The sequence below is a fragment of the Diuraphis noxia genome, unplaced genomic scaffold (genome assembly GCF_037042655.1).
Source record: "Diuraphis noxia isolate RWA-SAM2 unplaced genomic scaffold, SU_Dnox_SAM2 contig0002, whole genome shotgun sequence".
NCBI classification, from domain to species: Eukaryota; Metazoa; Arthropoda; class Insecta; order Hemiptera; family Aphididae; genus Diuraphis; species Diuraphis noxia.
This window is the reverse complement of record NW_028301712.1, coordinates 65,051,847-65,069,853: the sequence shown is the minus strand read 5'-3', so window position 1 is coordinate 65,069,853 and position 18,007 is coordinate 65,051,847. Positions and strand designations below refer to the sequence as shown.

Sequence of the window (18,007 nt, the reverse complement as noted above, 5' to 3'; positions counted from 1 at the left end):
ATAATATTAAATAATATTAATATTATATTATGTCTATTGTCTATGATATTGATTAATCAAAAAATATTGATGATTGATGACAATTTTTAATTTTTAATTATATGCCAAAGCACTGTACTATCACTGAACAATTGTGTTAAAAATGATAATTCTATAATATGTTTTAAAAATAATTCGTTTATTACTAGTCATTATTTATTCAATTATATTCATAGAGATATTGATAAATCGGAATATTGATGTATTGATTTCTAAATTTATTTTTCTGTATCGCAATTCAAAATTGTACCCAACAAAATGATATCGTTATTCAAAAATATATTGTTGAAGCAGCCTAATATTTATTCAAGGTATTATTCTTCATGTAAATATCTAATTTTGTCCAAGCTTGAATTTAATATGTCTAAAAAATGTTTTTGTATTTTCTTAATTTTTTTTTGCTTTACTTAATTTTTCAAAATGTACTGAGAATTTTCTACATTGACTTCTTCATACAAGCAATTTCCATCAGATATCACCAAAGTTAAAATTCAAAGCATTCGTTTACTATTTTTGGTGTAGATATACACAATTAATAATAATAATAGTAATAAAAAACATATGGTAAAATTAATACATTTATCTCTTCATTTAAAATCATAAATATAGTTGAATATTTAATATTTTTAACTAATGATTTTATATTGCTTATGTTGGTAGGTGTTTTGTTGTAGGTATTGAAAAAAAGGAGGGTGGTAGGTGTACCTTTTGATGTACGATCTGACATTATATTTTAAACACTTCTGCGCCACTGGTACTATAAATGGGTAATAATGTACATCATCGCATAATTTATATATTATGTAATAAAACTTTATATAATTTTTTAAATCTGATTTAGGTAAAAAATAATAACTCAAAACACAAGTAATGATCTAATTGACAGTATGATACCTTTTGACGAATATACAATCCGATGTATTATTATATTTTGTTTCTTAGATCATTGTGTGGTTATTATTAGTAGATTTTTAATTGTGGGACTTGATACGGTAGGTTGGCATCATGCCAACATGTGTATGTGAGGAAAGGTTTTTATGCTACTAAGAACCCGGATGGTCACCCATCCGGGAACTAATATCAGAGGGTGGTGCGTTTACCCTCAATCACGTTGCGTGACTGATTGAAGCAACCGCATCATGCCAAGCCACAGATACACAATATACTATTATATTAGTATAATATCAAAGAAAATAATTTAGCATTGTTAAAAATTTACGAACTATGTTTTTGTAGTTTGTACCTGTATTGTATTCAAAATTAAAATATGAAGAAATATTGGAGACGGATTTTTTTTTATTGTTGATATAAGATTTGTATAGTATAATTTACAAACAAAAAAAGATCAATAAATTAATATATTATGTATTTATTTATTGTAACATCCACTTAGATGATAAAATCATGAATTTGATTGGCACTGTGAAGGCAGAATACAATGATCTAACAATGCAGAAATCACCGGCTGGCTTTTATCTGTACCTAATTTCTTCGAAAGCCATCCTAAAGCAACACTGAAAACAAGCATTTTTTTAAATTACTATTCACTATATTATACTACAAACACCAATGTAAGATGTAACATATTATAATACTTATAATATGGTAAATAATATTATTTGATATTGCATCATACAATTTTTATATTTAAATTAATTTTGTTTTCATCACGAAAATATATTATTGAATATAATATAATATTAGTGATGATATTCAACCTAATATTCTGATTAAATATTTATAATAGCAGATTATTTGGTAATTATTAGTTTTAAATATTTCAGAGCTGAGCGATGTATTGATTTTACAATGTTTTATTATTAATTATTTTTGTGTTTGTCTTCATATTTTGGACCAGCAAAATGCTATATTCTTCAATTTGAAGAAATTTCTACTAGACATTTGGTACCTGTCTTGTTGGTTCTTTTGTGATTAGAGTAAGTAAACCCCTTTAGAAACTCGTCCCAATAGTCCGGAAAAATGCATAGTATCATTATAAAATCAATTAGATCACTGCTTCGCTCAAAATTTAGAGTGAAAATATCTTAATATGTTTTTAATCTTAAAGGTTAAAATGATTTTTTATTAGATATTTAAAATATTCTTATCCTTTATTTAAAAATTTCTGTCATAATTTTTAATATTGAGTTTTTCTCTAAATGTCAACTTACTTCCAAACGGGCAATAATTTTGAACTGAAGTTTATTCCGTTTTTTACTAGTTTTTTGGATCTTTGGCACAATTTTTTGGCTTCTTCACAATTCACAGAGGCCCCGTCCACATTTGCCATCATATTATCAAGCGTCGATACTATGGTCCAAGACAACTCGTTTATTTCCCAAATTACGGGGTTATTGTGTCTTCTGACTCTGGAAACAGTGGCGCCGTGATGTAATGGTGATGAGTTTAGAGTTAGTGTAGCTCCCGATTGTACCTAAAATAATCACGAGAAATTCTATATACATTACGTTTTGCTGTATAATGCAATTTATATTATTTCAATTATTTGGATTTCGTTTACATGAAATGCCTACATATATATACGAATACTTACCGCCATGGCGTCCATGACTAGATTCATGACAAATGTACCGAATCCCAAGAATGCAATAGCTGTTAAAGTTAAATCGTACATATCAGTTGCGGTAAGTCCTCGTATAAATGGTTCTCTATCAGAATTATGTACCTCGTTATCCGATTGACTTAATGTTTCGATGTCTCGGGTCGGAAGATAGTGACCTTTATTAAAATATTAAGTTTATATTTAATTTGAATTATAATTTACGTGGCACATGCACAATATAAATTTATATAAAAAATAAGGAACTATATTAGTTACCTAATCTATTAATACGTTTATATGATGAGCGATGGCGTTAAAACTGTTTGAAATTCTCAAACTACATATAGTGCGAGCGTTTTAACTTTTAAAACGGCTTACATTTTTTTAACCGTTTTTACAACTTACTTCGTTTATATGATGGTGTTAAAACGGTTTACTATTTTTAATCGTTTTAAAAGTTAAAACACTCGCACTATATAGTCTAAGAATTTAAAACCATTTTAACGCCATCATATTAACGTAGATGTATTTAGAAATGCAGTTATATTATTTAGACAGTAGACACACTATAGACACTTTAAACTAATAATAATATTTTTTTTTTTTTTATATAATATTCTAGAAACCGAAAACTGTAATTGGTTATTGTAGGGGTTGGTACGGTTGGAACGGTTAATACGATTGGTTCAAACATGTGTATGCGTAATAAGGATTTGCCATCAAGAACCCGGGTGGGAACTATAATTGCTTCGGTTGATGCAGTTGATGTAGTCTGGCAGTTCGAACACGTTTGTGATTTGAAACGGGCTCCGAATAGTTGGAATCATATCAAGCCATTCTTTAAAATTAGTTGTGTTATATTTTTCTGATTTTTAATGCAAAAAACACTATTGACTTGAAATAGTGTAAGTGATTGGTTTTGCAAGGCACTAAAAATATATTGTAAAAATACAAAAACATTATCTTAGAAATTGGTTCTTTTCATATCTTTTTAACATTTTAGTTTTTACTATACTTCCATTTCAGAAAAAAGGGCTTTTTTGTTTATGAATATTTATTTGTAAAAAGTTAGTCTATATATCTTATTATTTTATATAAAACAAAATTAGTAATTACATACCTCACTATTTATATTTAATTTTTAATTTTTAGTCTTATATTATTTTAAAATTTTAAATTTTCACTTCTATAATTTCATAGTTAATAAGTGTAAATTATAAAAACAATTCTCTATGATATCTAATAGATATCTACGCTATGTGGCTATGTTTAACATAATATTGTACCTATTCAATGAAAAATGATAAACTATCTAATTATCCACAGTCTTTAATAGGTAAGTAGGTAATTATAATTGGTACGTGTATTAATTATAAATATCTATCTAAACATCATGTGTATACCTATAATTATATATCTATAATAATGGTATGCCGAGCCAGATTGGGTAGTCTCGGCCCTCCGAGAAATATTTTTCAATCGGTCCGTAATTTGCTATAGAAGCCCATATTGGACGAATTTTAGTATTATCTTATAAATAATAATGACCTTATCACGTTTGTTGACTGTATATACTATTAAATAGCTGTCATTAAAATCGTAACGTGGGCATTGCGGAAAATTTCTCATACCAGTCCAAAATTTTAGCGGCACTTCGAGATTTTCTCGAAAGCTTGATTGGTCTATCCGGGCCTGATGGTATGCATACTTCTTTATTATTTTACTTACTAACCTCAGATTAATTTTTAAACTTTAAATTGTTTAAAATTAGAAATAGTCCTTTGGACCGTATGATGAGGTAGGACCACCACTAATTAATATTTAATACTAAAGAAATTAAGTGTTACTAGGCTACTAATTATTATACTTTACTAAACTACCTATATGTAATGAGTTGTACTATGGACGTATGTATATTTATTTTATTACCATTCATGTTACATATATTATTATGTTTATGTGTTATTTAATAATTGTAATTGAAATGTTAAATTGTTGTGAAGTGTTCCGTCCGTTAATAAAGAATAAATAAATTAAATAAATTTAAAAAAAAAAAGATAATAAATGTATTAAAACACTGATAGTATTCACCTGTATTTTGAGTTGGTGGAATCAATCCAGGATGTGGATAATTTGATGAATGGTAGTTTGAAGGAGGGAAATAAGAATGACCGTTATTTGACGACAGAGGTGGTATATATGATGATGGAGGTCGTTCATGAGAAGTTGATGGTAGTCCATATGACGACTGCAACGATGGCACTCCATAATCAGATGGGTATGTAGGTTTTTCATTCGACAATGGTGGGGGTCCATATTGAGTTGGAAGTGATGGTGGTTCATGTGATGATTGTGGGAAAGAGCCGAAAGAGGGTTCGTGTGCTAATGGAGGTAGTTGAGTAGATTGTGTAGGATTGAAATCAGAAGAGCCATGGTGTGGTTGATTTGGATTTTTGTTTTTTTTTACATTATCAATATCATACTCTATAGATTGACTTTGTGCAAAATCCACACTGACTGTATCACTGGGACTAAGAAATGAATCTAAATCAAGTAAAAATTTACATTTTCTTAATAAGTAGGTATAGCGTTAGTCATTGATAAAATATATAAATGATTTATATAATAATAAATTGGTCGATTGTATATTATAATGTGCCCTGTACAGGGCTTTTGTTAAGGGGAGGGGGGGGTCGTGACATTTGTCCGGGGTTTCACGCTTAAAATTTACACAGTTAAATATTTTATACAGGCTATAGGTGACTACGGTTATTGGTTGATTAAGTTTTGTTCAAGGCCTCGTGAAAGGTAGTGCAGGACCTGTACGACGTATACACCTCTTTTTTGTTGGTAGATATCTATTATTTATTTTATTAGAAAGGAGAATAACGTTTAAATTGATATCAACGATTCTAATATATACCAGTTTTTACGTACGTATCTATTTTTTTTAAAACTAAGCAGGATGAATTAATGTTTTAGATAATTAAAAAAAATTATTGAAACCAGTTTTAATTTATTTTACTCATTGAAATAACAAAGCGATAATGATCATTTTGATTATTCAAATTACAACAAACATTACGTTGTTATATTATGATGTTATTTACGGTATTTTACCTTCATTTGAGTGATGAACTTTTTTCAAATCTTTTATGTCATCAACGTTTTTCATGGTATCGTAGTCATGTGTTCCTAAGCCTGGAAAATATAAAATGTAGGTACTGCACCTATTACAGTTTTAGAACGGTATGTGTAATTACTTTCATTATTTTTGTTTTTTAGCGTGAATCCAGCTGGTTTTTCATGCATTCTAACGTTTAAATCGTATTCATCATATATTTTTTTCAATAATTTTGTTCTAAAAAGGCATTTTTAAGCAATTATTCTTATACAGTTAAAATTTCTATTCTAAATATTTACTTGATCAGCCATGCATTGTAAGCGGATGAGCCTTGATCAGTTTGCATGACAGACGTTTTACTTGTCACGTGATTGTCTCGTGACATCGATCGGCCTTTAGATGATGTACCGTCCGTAATATCTTGTAATATTTCTCCAACTACATATTGCCGGCAGAGATAATCATTTATTTTTGTTCTAAAAAAAATTTTAATGTACACTCATCGAATTTTATTGATAAATTAATTAAATAAGTACAACGGTTTGAGTCATTTGATTAAATTTAGTCTGTGAAGCTATAGTCAATAAACAATAATTTGATAATTTGATACAATTTGGTTTGAAACCACGTATGCTAAGTAGTATTCTAATTTTACATTAAAGATAATTCAAAGTTAAATTATATATTTTTATTTCAATAATATCGAAGTATAATATTAACTATTATATTTTATGAACAATATTATTATGTATTTATATTTTATTGCATTCTTACGTCATATTATGTAGGTACCCAGCATTATTATATTCTAATCAGTGGCAATATATAGGGGAAAGTTTGGGAATGAATTTTCAATTTCAGTTATTTTTTAAAATAAATATTTAGTTGATTATAAATTTTGTAAGTACCTACCTAATAAAATATCACATTAAAAAAATTTAATTTTATTGCGGTAAAAGTATTTTTATTATAGATTTTAAATAATTTAGTATTTTGTATTAGATAATTTTTTGATGGTTTTTGAGCATTTAAATCCAGACAATAGTAATAACCTACGATTGTTACTGATTTTAAAATAGGATTAAATTTATTTCTTAATTAGTTATTGCAGTTGGTATTAAATTTAAAAAACATACCTGTGGAAATTCATGGTTGTCAAAGCATCATTTAAATCTCCTGCAATCAATATGGTATTGTTACGAATTTCGTCGGATTTTGAATTATTGACTACGTCAGATAAGCCTAATCCTTCAAATACCAAAGCTTCGGGGAATATGTCTTCTGCGTAGCAGTGAGTTGCTAATATGACGTACAGTATAATCAACATTTTAAAACCGACTGCCTAGTTTGAATGCATCTAAGAACTAAGACTAGGTTTACACTCTACAAGTGTCCAACAACCGGAAAATTAAACTAAACGGGTGAAATAATACGATTATATGTAGTTTTCATAATTATTTAAACTATAAATTATAGAACGCATGTAACTAATAAACTATCTTTTTTTTCAGTTTTTAACCGACGACGCCGCGAAAATCTATTAAACTACCTATATAGATAATAGTATACAAATGTTAGAATGTCACACATATTGAGGATTGCGAATATGTATTATACTAGGTAGGTATACGATTAAAGTTTGAAAATTTCATGAAATTTAATTTATTTGAAAACAATCTCTAACACTAATTATTCACTAGTAATGGTTTCCTTTGGTTATAGGTTATTGATAAATGATCATAATTGATATTTGCATTTGAAAAAATTTAAATGTTTCACAATAAAAATGTATGTCTATGACTCGTATGTCCGTATGTGAAATTAATGATTAAGTACATTTAAATATATGTTTTTGATTAATTTGAAAAATATTTATAATAATTCAATTATTATGCCAAAATAGTAGGTATTTGTTTAAATATTATAAAAACATACCTATAAGTTTAATAATTTAAAGTGTTAAACGAATCCAGTCAATTATTCCGATGTAAAGTAGTATATATAAATTGTAATTAACATGTCGTTGTTTAAAAAAAAAATCGTCGTATTTGAATTAAATATAAATGTTGAATAATATTTATTTAACAATAATAAATAGTAAATTCATGAAATAAAGTTAAACTTATCTCGACATGTTCAAGTTTAAAATGTTGATGTGTCCAATATTTTAGAGGCGAAAATGATATTTATTTTATGAGTATTGGACTTCTTCAATAAAACTAACATCATAATATAATATGTAATTTATAGTCATTTTCAAGTTTAATATTTAATATGTAGTGGGTTGTATTTTATGAGTTTTACATTTAGTTAAATTAATATTGTAAAGTACAACTAATAAACAACAATAGGTAGGTATGTGTTATTCAATTTAGATATGGATTTTTAATATACCATTTAAGTAATTATATAAATTTAAATTTATAGTATAGTGTATAAAACGAATAAAAGTTATTATTTTATTGACAATATTATGTGGTTATATTTTAACGAAGCAAAATATGTAACGAGTGAAAAAATTAAATATTTTAACATATTTTTATGGGATTCTCTTGGTTTTATAGATCTAAATACACGATTTGCGAAGCGACTATCGAAGCACAAAACGCTAAAAACGATGCAGTGTAGACGACAGCCGAAGTCGTCCCAGATATGCTGACGATTGTTCCCATGCATATGGACAAAATGAATTGAGCCACGAATACCATGGAACTGACCACAGCCACATCTGTACCCAAACCTCTAATTTGATCATCCGACTCTTGACCATAGGCATTGTCAGCAAACTTGAAAAAAAAATTAAAAATTAAAAACCAAACTTGCATCGAGAATCCCAGGTTAGAACACAACATAAAATTAATACTACCGTGTTGGTTGAGTGATAATGGGCTATAAGCAAATACGGCATTGTGAACATCGTCGAGTACATTACACCGGCCGCCCAGGAAAAAAATATCACGCTGAATTTGTGTCGTGTGATGGCCATTAAAAACATACCGGTAGAATAAAACAGCAGACCTCCGACGTACACTCGTTTGGCCCTGCCGGATAAAAAATTATTCTCTCAAAACAATAACATATAAACTCGTTGTAGACACCACGTGGCCGTTTGCTTACCCAAATCGTTTTATGAGTCTTTCAATTACGCTCGAATAACACGCACACGATAACGAGTACATCGCCATGCCGATCGATCCAAATCTCACGCCTTGTTCGTAGAGTATTTTCTTTTCGGTTCCAATTAAAGCCTAAACGACATTTTCAATTATATTTTCTACAGTTTGTGCACACGACCACAGTATTATAAACCACGGGGCGTTGGTGCTATTATATTATCAGTAAACTATTGTTAATTGTAAAGTGTTTTTGACATAAGCGTGTGTAGGTATTCTTGGCAGGGGAGGCAATACTTTAGCTAAGGAGGTCCAGACTCCAATCCCCCCACCCGATTTTCACCAATTGGTAGATATAATATAATATTTTGGTGTAGAGGAAAATCTCGCAGGGGAGGCAACCGCCTCCCCTGCCTCCCCCGTGCGCACGCTTATGGTTTTTGATTTATAATAACTCACTGTGGGATCACCCCCGAAAACAGCTTCGCCAACATAATCTGTGAAGTATAACGAATAGCAAACATGGGCCATCCAACAGAACAAATTTGTTAGACACAATAACTTTATAGATTTGGGCATAACGATTATAGTCTTCAAATAGTGGCCAAACGTTGCATGTTCCTGTAGATTATGTCGTTATGAAAAATAATGTCATGTCATTATCGTAGGTAGGTAATCAATAAAATAAAGGCTTGTGGTTAGTACTCAGTAACAACTACTATAGTAAGCTTACAGGTATAAGTCGTGGTTCGTTATTCTCGATTTCATTTTCATTTTCAACAGCATCTTTTAAAGTACCATATGACTTTGGTGCGTATTCATTGAGTTTATTTTCTACCTCAAAATCCTATAACATTTTTATCATGATTTAATTCAGTAACTTTTCTGGTGTTATTTATTTTTCCAACTTCATCAGCTCCAGTGATCAATATTCTTGTTTGATTTGACCGTAATAATTTTAATGGCATCTCTTTGAAACTGCTTACAGTATAAGTGACACAACCGATAAAAAGAAAAGTGACTAATGTGAACACTGCTCTTACGTGGCCACCCATCAATTCTCCTAAATATGTATGAGGTAATTCAAGGATTAAAGTATTTAGTAAAAAATAAAAAAATGTTTACCAAATTTCAACGAGTCCCAATCAATTCCGCCTAAAAGATAACCGATACATCCTCCCAGACCAGCCATGATCGTGAACGTACTTAGACCTCTGGCATGATCCTCTATGTATATTTTACAATGTTTAAGTCATTTACGTAAAATCTTTTATTTTTTTTTATCCAAAATTACCTGGTACGCAAATATCTAAAAGATAAGCTCTTGCTGGGCTCTGACAAGCGTCTGCATCGAAATCTAATAGTACTGTACCTAGTACTGTAAAAAATATAGCCCAGAAATTGTTTCCTGGTGCTAAATCACCTTCCACCCAATGTCCTAATAATTTTCCATTTGGCACCAATATTAGTCCTATAAAAAAATAAGTTTAGATATTAGGTATACGAGAAATATATTAACTATATATATGAACCTAAATTATGTAACCTACCTATGAATACTCCGCAAGCTAACATTATTAGAAATGGTCTGCGTCGTCCCAACGGAAGAGTACACCTATCACTTAAAGATCCTAATATAGGCGTGACGAAAAATCCAATGCAAGGAGATACAGCCCATACAAGAGTCATATGTTGATGGTCGACTCCAATATTCAAAAGTGTTGGAGATACGAAAGCTGTTTCTGCTGCATACGAAAATTCAATTCCCATCACAGCAGCGGATATGCGTACGAGTTCTTTCCTAGTCTTTTTTCTACAACACGTAAAAGATTAAAATCACTTTAACATTATAAATTAAAAATATTGAAATATTCGGTTTGTATCTCCATATTACAATAAATAGTAATTTTTTCATGAATATCAATGAATATTATTAGATTTACCTAAATATGTGAGAATACTGTTCCATATCAACTTCAGGTGGACGTTCATCCTCTTTTTGGTTTTCTGGACGTTCGGCCAAACCTAACAACAGTAAGAGATCCAAAAGGGATCGAGGACGTTTTTCTTTCCATCCTTCCCATTTATCTCTTAACGAATCTCTCCAGGTATGTAAAATACCAATGGGGCCTTGGTACTCGTGAAGTTTTTCCACCATGATAGACCACCAATAGAATTTTTTGTTTGTAATAGAAACCTATTTTAATGAAGAGTAAAAAAAATGATCTTCAGCTATTTTTTATCGAATAAAATGGTTTGACCTAGAAGCATGACAATAGGTCCATTCAAAATTATTTTAATACACATACACATACCCATGGTTTGGTTAAATCGTTTACATTAACGATTAAATTAAATGTAATATTATATTTAACAAAAATTGTAACATTCTAAAACTAAATTTATTTAACAACTTTACTAATATACAAATTGTATATAAAATTATAGGTATATTTAATATTTTTAAGTTAATTAATTATTATTTAAATTTATATTTAAAATCACAATTGGAAATTTTAAATTGGAATCAACGACAATTACAAAATCAATTACAATCCTAAGTTGGAAACGAATGGGAAAGAGACCGCGAGGAAGACCCAGGAAAAGGTGGCTAGATGTTGTGGAAGAAGAACTTGAAAGATTGGGAGTACAGGAATGGAGGGAAGTAGTTCAGGACCTGGAAAAATGGAGAGATATTGTGATGGCGGCCAAAACTCTTAGAGAGTACTAAGTGCCAGAGAAAAAAAAATATTAGTAATAACTAATAACTAATAATAATAGTATAATAATCCAACTAAAGTCAGAACACGACAATTATTATAAATAGAAAAAATTTAATATATATTCTAAAGAGTATAGAAAAAATACAGCTATACAAGTAAAAAATATATGTAAATATATGATTCGGAAACTACATTGAAACTACACTAGATTACATGAATTTGTTAAGCATCGATATTTATCGATACTTAAACTATTAATTACGACTTTCAGGGATAATTTGTACGATAGGTTCGTTCAAGGATTGATATAAATCAAAGCAAGTCTTACTGGAACAATTGCAGTTTAGCTCCCCCTCACCATTTTGAATTTTTTTATCGAAACTTATGTAACTCATCGAGTTAAGAACGATGGTGCAATCAGAATTGGTCGCTCTCACTTAGTTTCGAAGTTATGGCCTTCCAACGTTTTCAATTTTACGTTTATACGCATGCGCGAAACACTACTATAATGCCGCGTGGAGGACCATTTTTGTTATTTTTTTGTACTTACGTATTCTAACCTATTAAAAACGATGGCGCAATAATAATTTATTAAAAATAATCAAGAATAATTACAGAATAAAGTTAATATCAATTAAATAATAATATATTTATTAAACACATAATATGTAATACATTTAAAAAATTACAACAATTCAACATTGTCTTAACATTGTACATAAATAAGTGTATATAGTAGCTCCCTTCGCTTACCGGCTCCGGTCGCCAAACTCGAGGTCCTACGGACCTCTCGTTGGATGGGGGCTCGGCCCCCAAACCCCCCGGGGCTAAAATAGCAAACCTGGGTGGGAGGGGGTGGGCGACCACTCCGGGGTCGCGGGGGGGGGGAGAGCATACCTGCCCTGCGGGCAGACGGATGACCTAACAAGTAAACTTAACCTTGTTAGTTATAGTAACACAAGTATAATATAGCATGATGACATGCTAGCGGCACTCGTCGCTACGCTCCTCGGCGCCGTCGCTCCGCTCCGCAAATCGAAAATATCCCCCGACTTGCTGTGCAACACCACCTCAAGTTGGTCACAGGGTAACTGCCAGCTAGCCATGCGCGGCATTCTAGTAGTTCTAGTAGTACAAAAAAATAACAAAAATGGTGGTCCTCCACGCGTTATTATAGTAGCGTTGCACGCATACGTATAAACGTAAAATTGAAAACTTTGGAAGGCCATAACTTCGAAACTAAGTGAGAGCGACCAATTCTGATTGCACCATCGTTCTTAACTCGATGAGTTACATAAGTTTCGATAAAAAAAATTCAAAATGGCCAGGGGGAGCTAAACTGCAATTATGCCGTCTTATTATACGGATATTTAAACAGATCTCGCTTCGGAAAAATGTGAAAAAGATGAAGATGCTGATGTGAATAAGATAGACAACAAAAAACTATAGCAAATAAGTCTTTATAATTTCTATTATTGACTGTTGGCTATTTCTTGGCTATTTCTTTAGGTAGATACTAAAGGCTCGGAGTGAGTCTCCAGAAATGTTGAACGAAGAAATGGTGCATCAAAAGAGATCAGATTGAATAAAGTATTAAAGTCGATCACATTTTGAAATGTAAAATATTTATTCTACCTTATGTTAAATTTTCTAGTGTTGCCAATGTGATTTTAGACTGAATAGACTGTGTTATAAGTATATGTATTATCAGGAGAAACTGATAAAGCCATAAAGGTCACTTTCTAGTTGTACTAATGTGTAAATGTACTAGTTATGTTGGAAAGGCGAATCTGCTGAGGTGGGAGAATTTTCGCGATAGTATATGATTTTAAGTGCAGTAAGTTTTTTTTATAAAAGTAACTTAATAATATAATAATTTATAATGTAGGTAATTATTTTTTTTTAAATTTCTATTTACACAAATGTAAAACGGTATTATTGTACAAGTACTACACAGTATTAACACTTAACAGTATTAAGAGATATCTTCAAGTTTGTTATATTTATTACTATACTGTCTACTATTGCTATTTATTTCCTCGAAGTTTAATAAAATATAAATTTAATCAGTTATTAAGAGTAATAATACTGTATTGGAATCACATACCTAACGTAAATATAGTGATTTAGGTGTCACGTGTGTTTAAGACAGAGATAACGAATGTATTTATGAATACATTTTTATGTATTTATTGATGTATTCAGGGGTTGATGCACTGGAGTATAATGTGTTTGATGAGATGTATTAAAATAGAAAAATATAATAGTAATGATTAGAATTTTGGAACTATATTTTTATAGGTACGTTTTAAATTTATTATTAAATGTGTAGGTAATTTTGATGTGAGCATGAGGTGATGTAGCAGTGAGTCTTATAGAGAAAATATTATAATTTATTAATACATTAAAGTGGTAAGCGGTTGGTTTTAGTTGTAACAAAATAGTTTTTTAAATAATTCAGAGCTGCCAAAATAATAACTAATACAATTTTTGTAAACTGCACATACCTATAAGTTATTTGAATATTTGGTCATAAAACACTCTAATATCGTGACATTTTTAACTAAATTAGTTATTAGGTGTATATTTTGAAGTATTATGATTTGAAATTGTGGATTTGTGTGATTATCGTTTAGCATCATCAATATGTTCATTTTGAACCAACCCATTGCAATAACCCAATTGAACGTCGGACGAAGTTCAAATAATTATGATTATGATAAAGCTGAGTGGTGATGGTCGAAAAATGTCTGAGCCGTTGCTAATGTAAAATGTTGCCATATTATTGTAATCGATTCGACCGGTTGTATGGCTCATTCTGCAGCTAAGTACAAACTACGAAACATCATTATCGACGTTACTACCTACCTATTATATTTTAATGGTAAGCCCCATATACGCACGTTAAGCCATTGTAACTTACACGTTGAATTTTACTAGTATTTTTATCACCCGATACGATGCCAAGGAAATGGATCATAGTGCAATATATATATTATATGGTTTTTTATTTCAACGTGTTTCAAAAATATTTTTCATTCGTGGTCATAATATTAATTATAATAGGCATATCAGCTGTATACTGCGAATATACGAAAATAATTATTCAAAAGTATAATATTATATATTGATTGTAACATTTGTAACGAAACGAAACTTGTATGATATAGATTTTAAGCCCTTGAAAACAACTTTAATAACTGCAGTGTAGATATTACGGTATTTAGTTTTCAGTTACAATTTATATTTTAATAGATGCGCTATCTGCATTGTACGATGTGCATTAAATCATTGCAGAGTAATTGAATTCTAATTATTATTTTCACCATAGTTTGTCGTATTGATTGATATAAATATCTAGATAAAATCGACTATTAATTGTAAACAGATGAATATGTGGAATCTAACGTGTAAATATTTTTCTATTTTACGTTTGAATTGAATCTGTTCCCTATTTGTTAATACAATTGGTATTAATTAACAGATGTTATATTATATCTACAGGTAAGGTGTTATATATATTTTACCTATTATATTATTTAGTTAATAGTCAAATTCAATATTTTACATAAAATAAAATCTATCATAGGTATCTATATAAAATATATCTCTCTTTGTTTGAATGGTTTAATAGAAAATTCTTATTTATATTAGTATGTATTATTACTTTTTTTAAATTCGATGATTGCGCTCTTGATGTTGTAAAGTTTTCTTAAGTAGCCAGGACAAATCTCTGAATTATGCTTTGAATTTTGTAAATTTCATGGAATTTGGAGCTCTAAAGACAGTGCTGTGTCAGTTATGGAAGTTCAACTCTGTTAATTGTGTCTTCTGTGATTACTGGATTGATATCATAAGGAAATATGTCCTGTAATGTTAATATTATTAGGTATTTAGTTAATATCATACAATGCTATCGTATTAATTCAAACTTAATATTTAATCAAAATTTTAATGTTTTTATAGTTCTTTAGTTTAGTACCTACCTATAAACTATAGTAATATTATTATAGATATTTACAATTTAGTAGGCTATTAATTTAAGTTATAACCACAAAGTAATAGAAAAAATATATTAATAAATGTCAACGAACAGTATTAACATTTTTAACATTTCCCGGATAAATTTTATTGAGTAAACCCTACTTGTTGTTTATATAGGTAGACATCTACTGGCTACTGCATGCATATAAAAGATTAATGACAATAATATTATGTTTATTGAACAACAATGATTAGCAATATTATATTATAATACTATACAGGGTGATTCTTTTAAGTGGGTACACTAATTATCTCGAAAAGTATTTAGGTACTTTTTTCAAAATATTTTTTTACATGGTTTCAAGTTGTTAAAAAAACAACGTCTTTATTAAAAAATTATATTTTTAAATATTTTTTATCCTTATCATTTTTTAAGTTTTTTACTTTTTTGAATGACAACATAGAGTTTTAATTTCATATTCCAAAGCAGAATATTTTTCTACCTAAGTATTTTGATTCATAAAAATCGAATTTAGGGCTAGTAGTTTTTGAGTTATAAGTATTTAAAGTTTTGATTGTCAGAGTGGAGTGGTACCCCGCAAAATGTTTGTACACTACTCCGCTTATCTAAACTTTAAATACATATAACTCCTAAACTACTCGTCCTAAATTCGATTTTTATGAATCAAAATTCTTAGAAAAATATTCTGCTTTGGAATATGAAATTAAAACTCTATGTTGTCATACAAAACAGCAAAAAACTTAAAAAATTATAAGGATAAAAAATATTTAAAAATATAATTTTTTAATAAAAACGTTGGGTTTTTAACAACTTGAAACCATGTAAAAAATAAATTTTGAAAAAAGTAAATACTTTTCGAGATAATTAGTGTACCCACTTAAAAAAATCACTCTGTATATCTATACTTATACGAGTTCATAAACATTCAAAACTTTATGCCTTTACGGTATTAGATAAAATCATACTAAATGTTTTTAGTAGGTATTTAGTAATTAAATAACTGTGCAACTATAATGTCTTATCAGATATTACATATAGGTAGTACTTATGTGATTATGAAAACATCTGTTATAGTTAGTTAATATTAAATGGTTTATTTAATTAGCGATCACGTATTATAATATTATTGTTAGTAAAATACCTAACATTTAAATACGGTTTTTCCCTAATATGTTTATCATTTAGATGGTTAATTTTTAGGTTGTAGAGCAGTTCAACAAATCAATTTAGTATTTATAGTACCAATGATTATTTATGTAATACTTGGACAATTAGATTTAACATTTTAAATGAATTAATGAACGAAAAATACGATTATTGTAGCCATAGACTGAGCAGACAGAATGAATTAAATGTGAAATTATGGTTCAATAATAAAAAAAATAGTGTATTATTATTGAACCATAGTCATAGTATATTATAATTCAATATAAGTATATGTTTTAATTTCATCGTTTTACTAAGTAGTTTATTAAAATACTAAAATGGTTGAAAAACGTTATGGTTATATTCCAAAATTTGGATGGATAAATTAATAAAAATATATTGTAATAGCTTCAATAACAATTAAATTAAAATTATTTGTAAATACCTCTATAGACCAATAGTGAACCTTACAAGTTACAAGTTACAATATACAAATCATATTATAAAAAAAATTAATTATATTTATATCTGTAGGTGCATTAATTTGCTATAATAACATGCATACCTTATTTTCAGTTACTGAATAAACGGCTCAAATTAAAATAATTTACTAACATATTTGTGTTTAAGTTCCGACATATCAAAAAAATTAAAAGAGAGAAAAGGTGAATGCGCTTTGCTCAACGATGGCGAATATACTAAAAGCGTATAGCGGGGTAATCCAAACACACACCCTCGTCGACAAAGTTGTATTTTTTCTCCGCTGAGCTGCGGAGAATATTTTAAAATAAACAATATAAAACATTTTTTTTGAACTTTCCAATGCAGTTTTACGTATAAGATTTAGCTTACAAGTGATAAAATGATTTATATAAATCGATGGCATAAATATTTAATATTTTAACAATTAAAATAAGCAATCGCAATCTGATTCTGAAACCACTCAAAGTTTATTTTCATGTTTAATTTCAAATAATTACATTGTGCACCTTTTTTAGTTGTAGGTAATTTATTTAGAAAAATAAATAAAGTTCTTAATTTTAAAAAAAATTTGAAAAATTGCTCAATTGATTTTTATACAACAGTGACTATCCGTTAAAACGTGAAAATAAATTGTTCGGATGATGTCATCGAAGCAGTTATGTTTATTGCAAACAATTTGTACTTACGCGGGCTCGGCTATTAAATCTAACGCAATTGTGATTACTTTCAGTGCGACAACCACACCTGGGTACTTTTTAATTTTTTACGTTACTCTTTTTAAGTATTATACAAACCACGTGAACAAAATAA

General features: G+C 29.1%; 2 protein-coding genes across 5 annotated transcripts; both read right to left on the bottom strand.

Moving 5' to 3' along the window:
- Window positions 1-1,392: 1,392 nt before the first annotated feature.
- On the bottom strand, window positions 1,393-7,627 carry LOC107166902 (uncharacterized). Its single transcript, XM_015515745.2, has 8 exons — window positions 6,863-7,627; window positions 6,026-6,202; window positions 5,866-5,963; window positions 5,723-5,803; window positions 4,694-5,146; window positions 2,594-2,778; window positions 2,211-2,473; window positions 1,393-1,553 (listed from the first exon to the last, which is right to left on the bottom strand). Exons 1-8 carry the CDS (start codon window positions 7,051-7,053, stop codon window positions 1,442-1,444), a joined length of 1,560 nt encoding a protein of 519 aa, XP_015371231.2. The 5' UTR covers window positions 7,054-7,627; the 3' UTR covers window positions 1,393-1,441.
- Window positions 7,628-8,082: 455 nt separating this feature from the next.
- On the bottom strand, window positions 8,083-17,905 carry lovit (loss of visual transmission). 4 transcript variants are annotated; one of them, XM_089220810.1, is made up of 12 exons: window positions 17,884-17,905; window positions 15,230-15,430; window positions 10,783-11,036; window positions 10,390-10,652; window positions 10,134-10,310; window positions 9,965-10,066; window positions 9,748-9,902; window positions 9,573-9,686; window positions 9,299-9,460; window positions 8,844-8,974; window positions 8,593-8,767; window positions 8,083-8,512 (listed from the first exon to the last, which is right to left on the bottom strand). In XM_089220810.1, the coding sequence occupies exons 3-12, from the start codon at window positions 10,995-10,997 to the stop codon at window positions 8,285-8,287; spliced, it is 1,722 nt and encodes a 573-aa protein (XP_089076936.1). In that variant the 5' UTR covers window positions 10,998-11,036; window positions 15,230-15,430; window positions 17,884-17,905; the 3' UTR covers window positions 8,083-8,284. The 4 variants fall into 4 exon arrangements, with proteins under 4 accessions (XP_089076936.1, XP_089076935.1, XP_089076934.1 ...); XM_089220809.1 differs by lacking the exon at window positions 17,884-17,905 and adding an exon at window positions 17,280-17,403; XM_089220808.1 differs by lacking the exon at window positions 17,884-17,905 and adding an exon at window positions 15,549-15,702.
- Window positions 17,906-18,007: the final 102 nt, after the last annotated feature.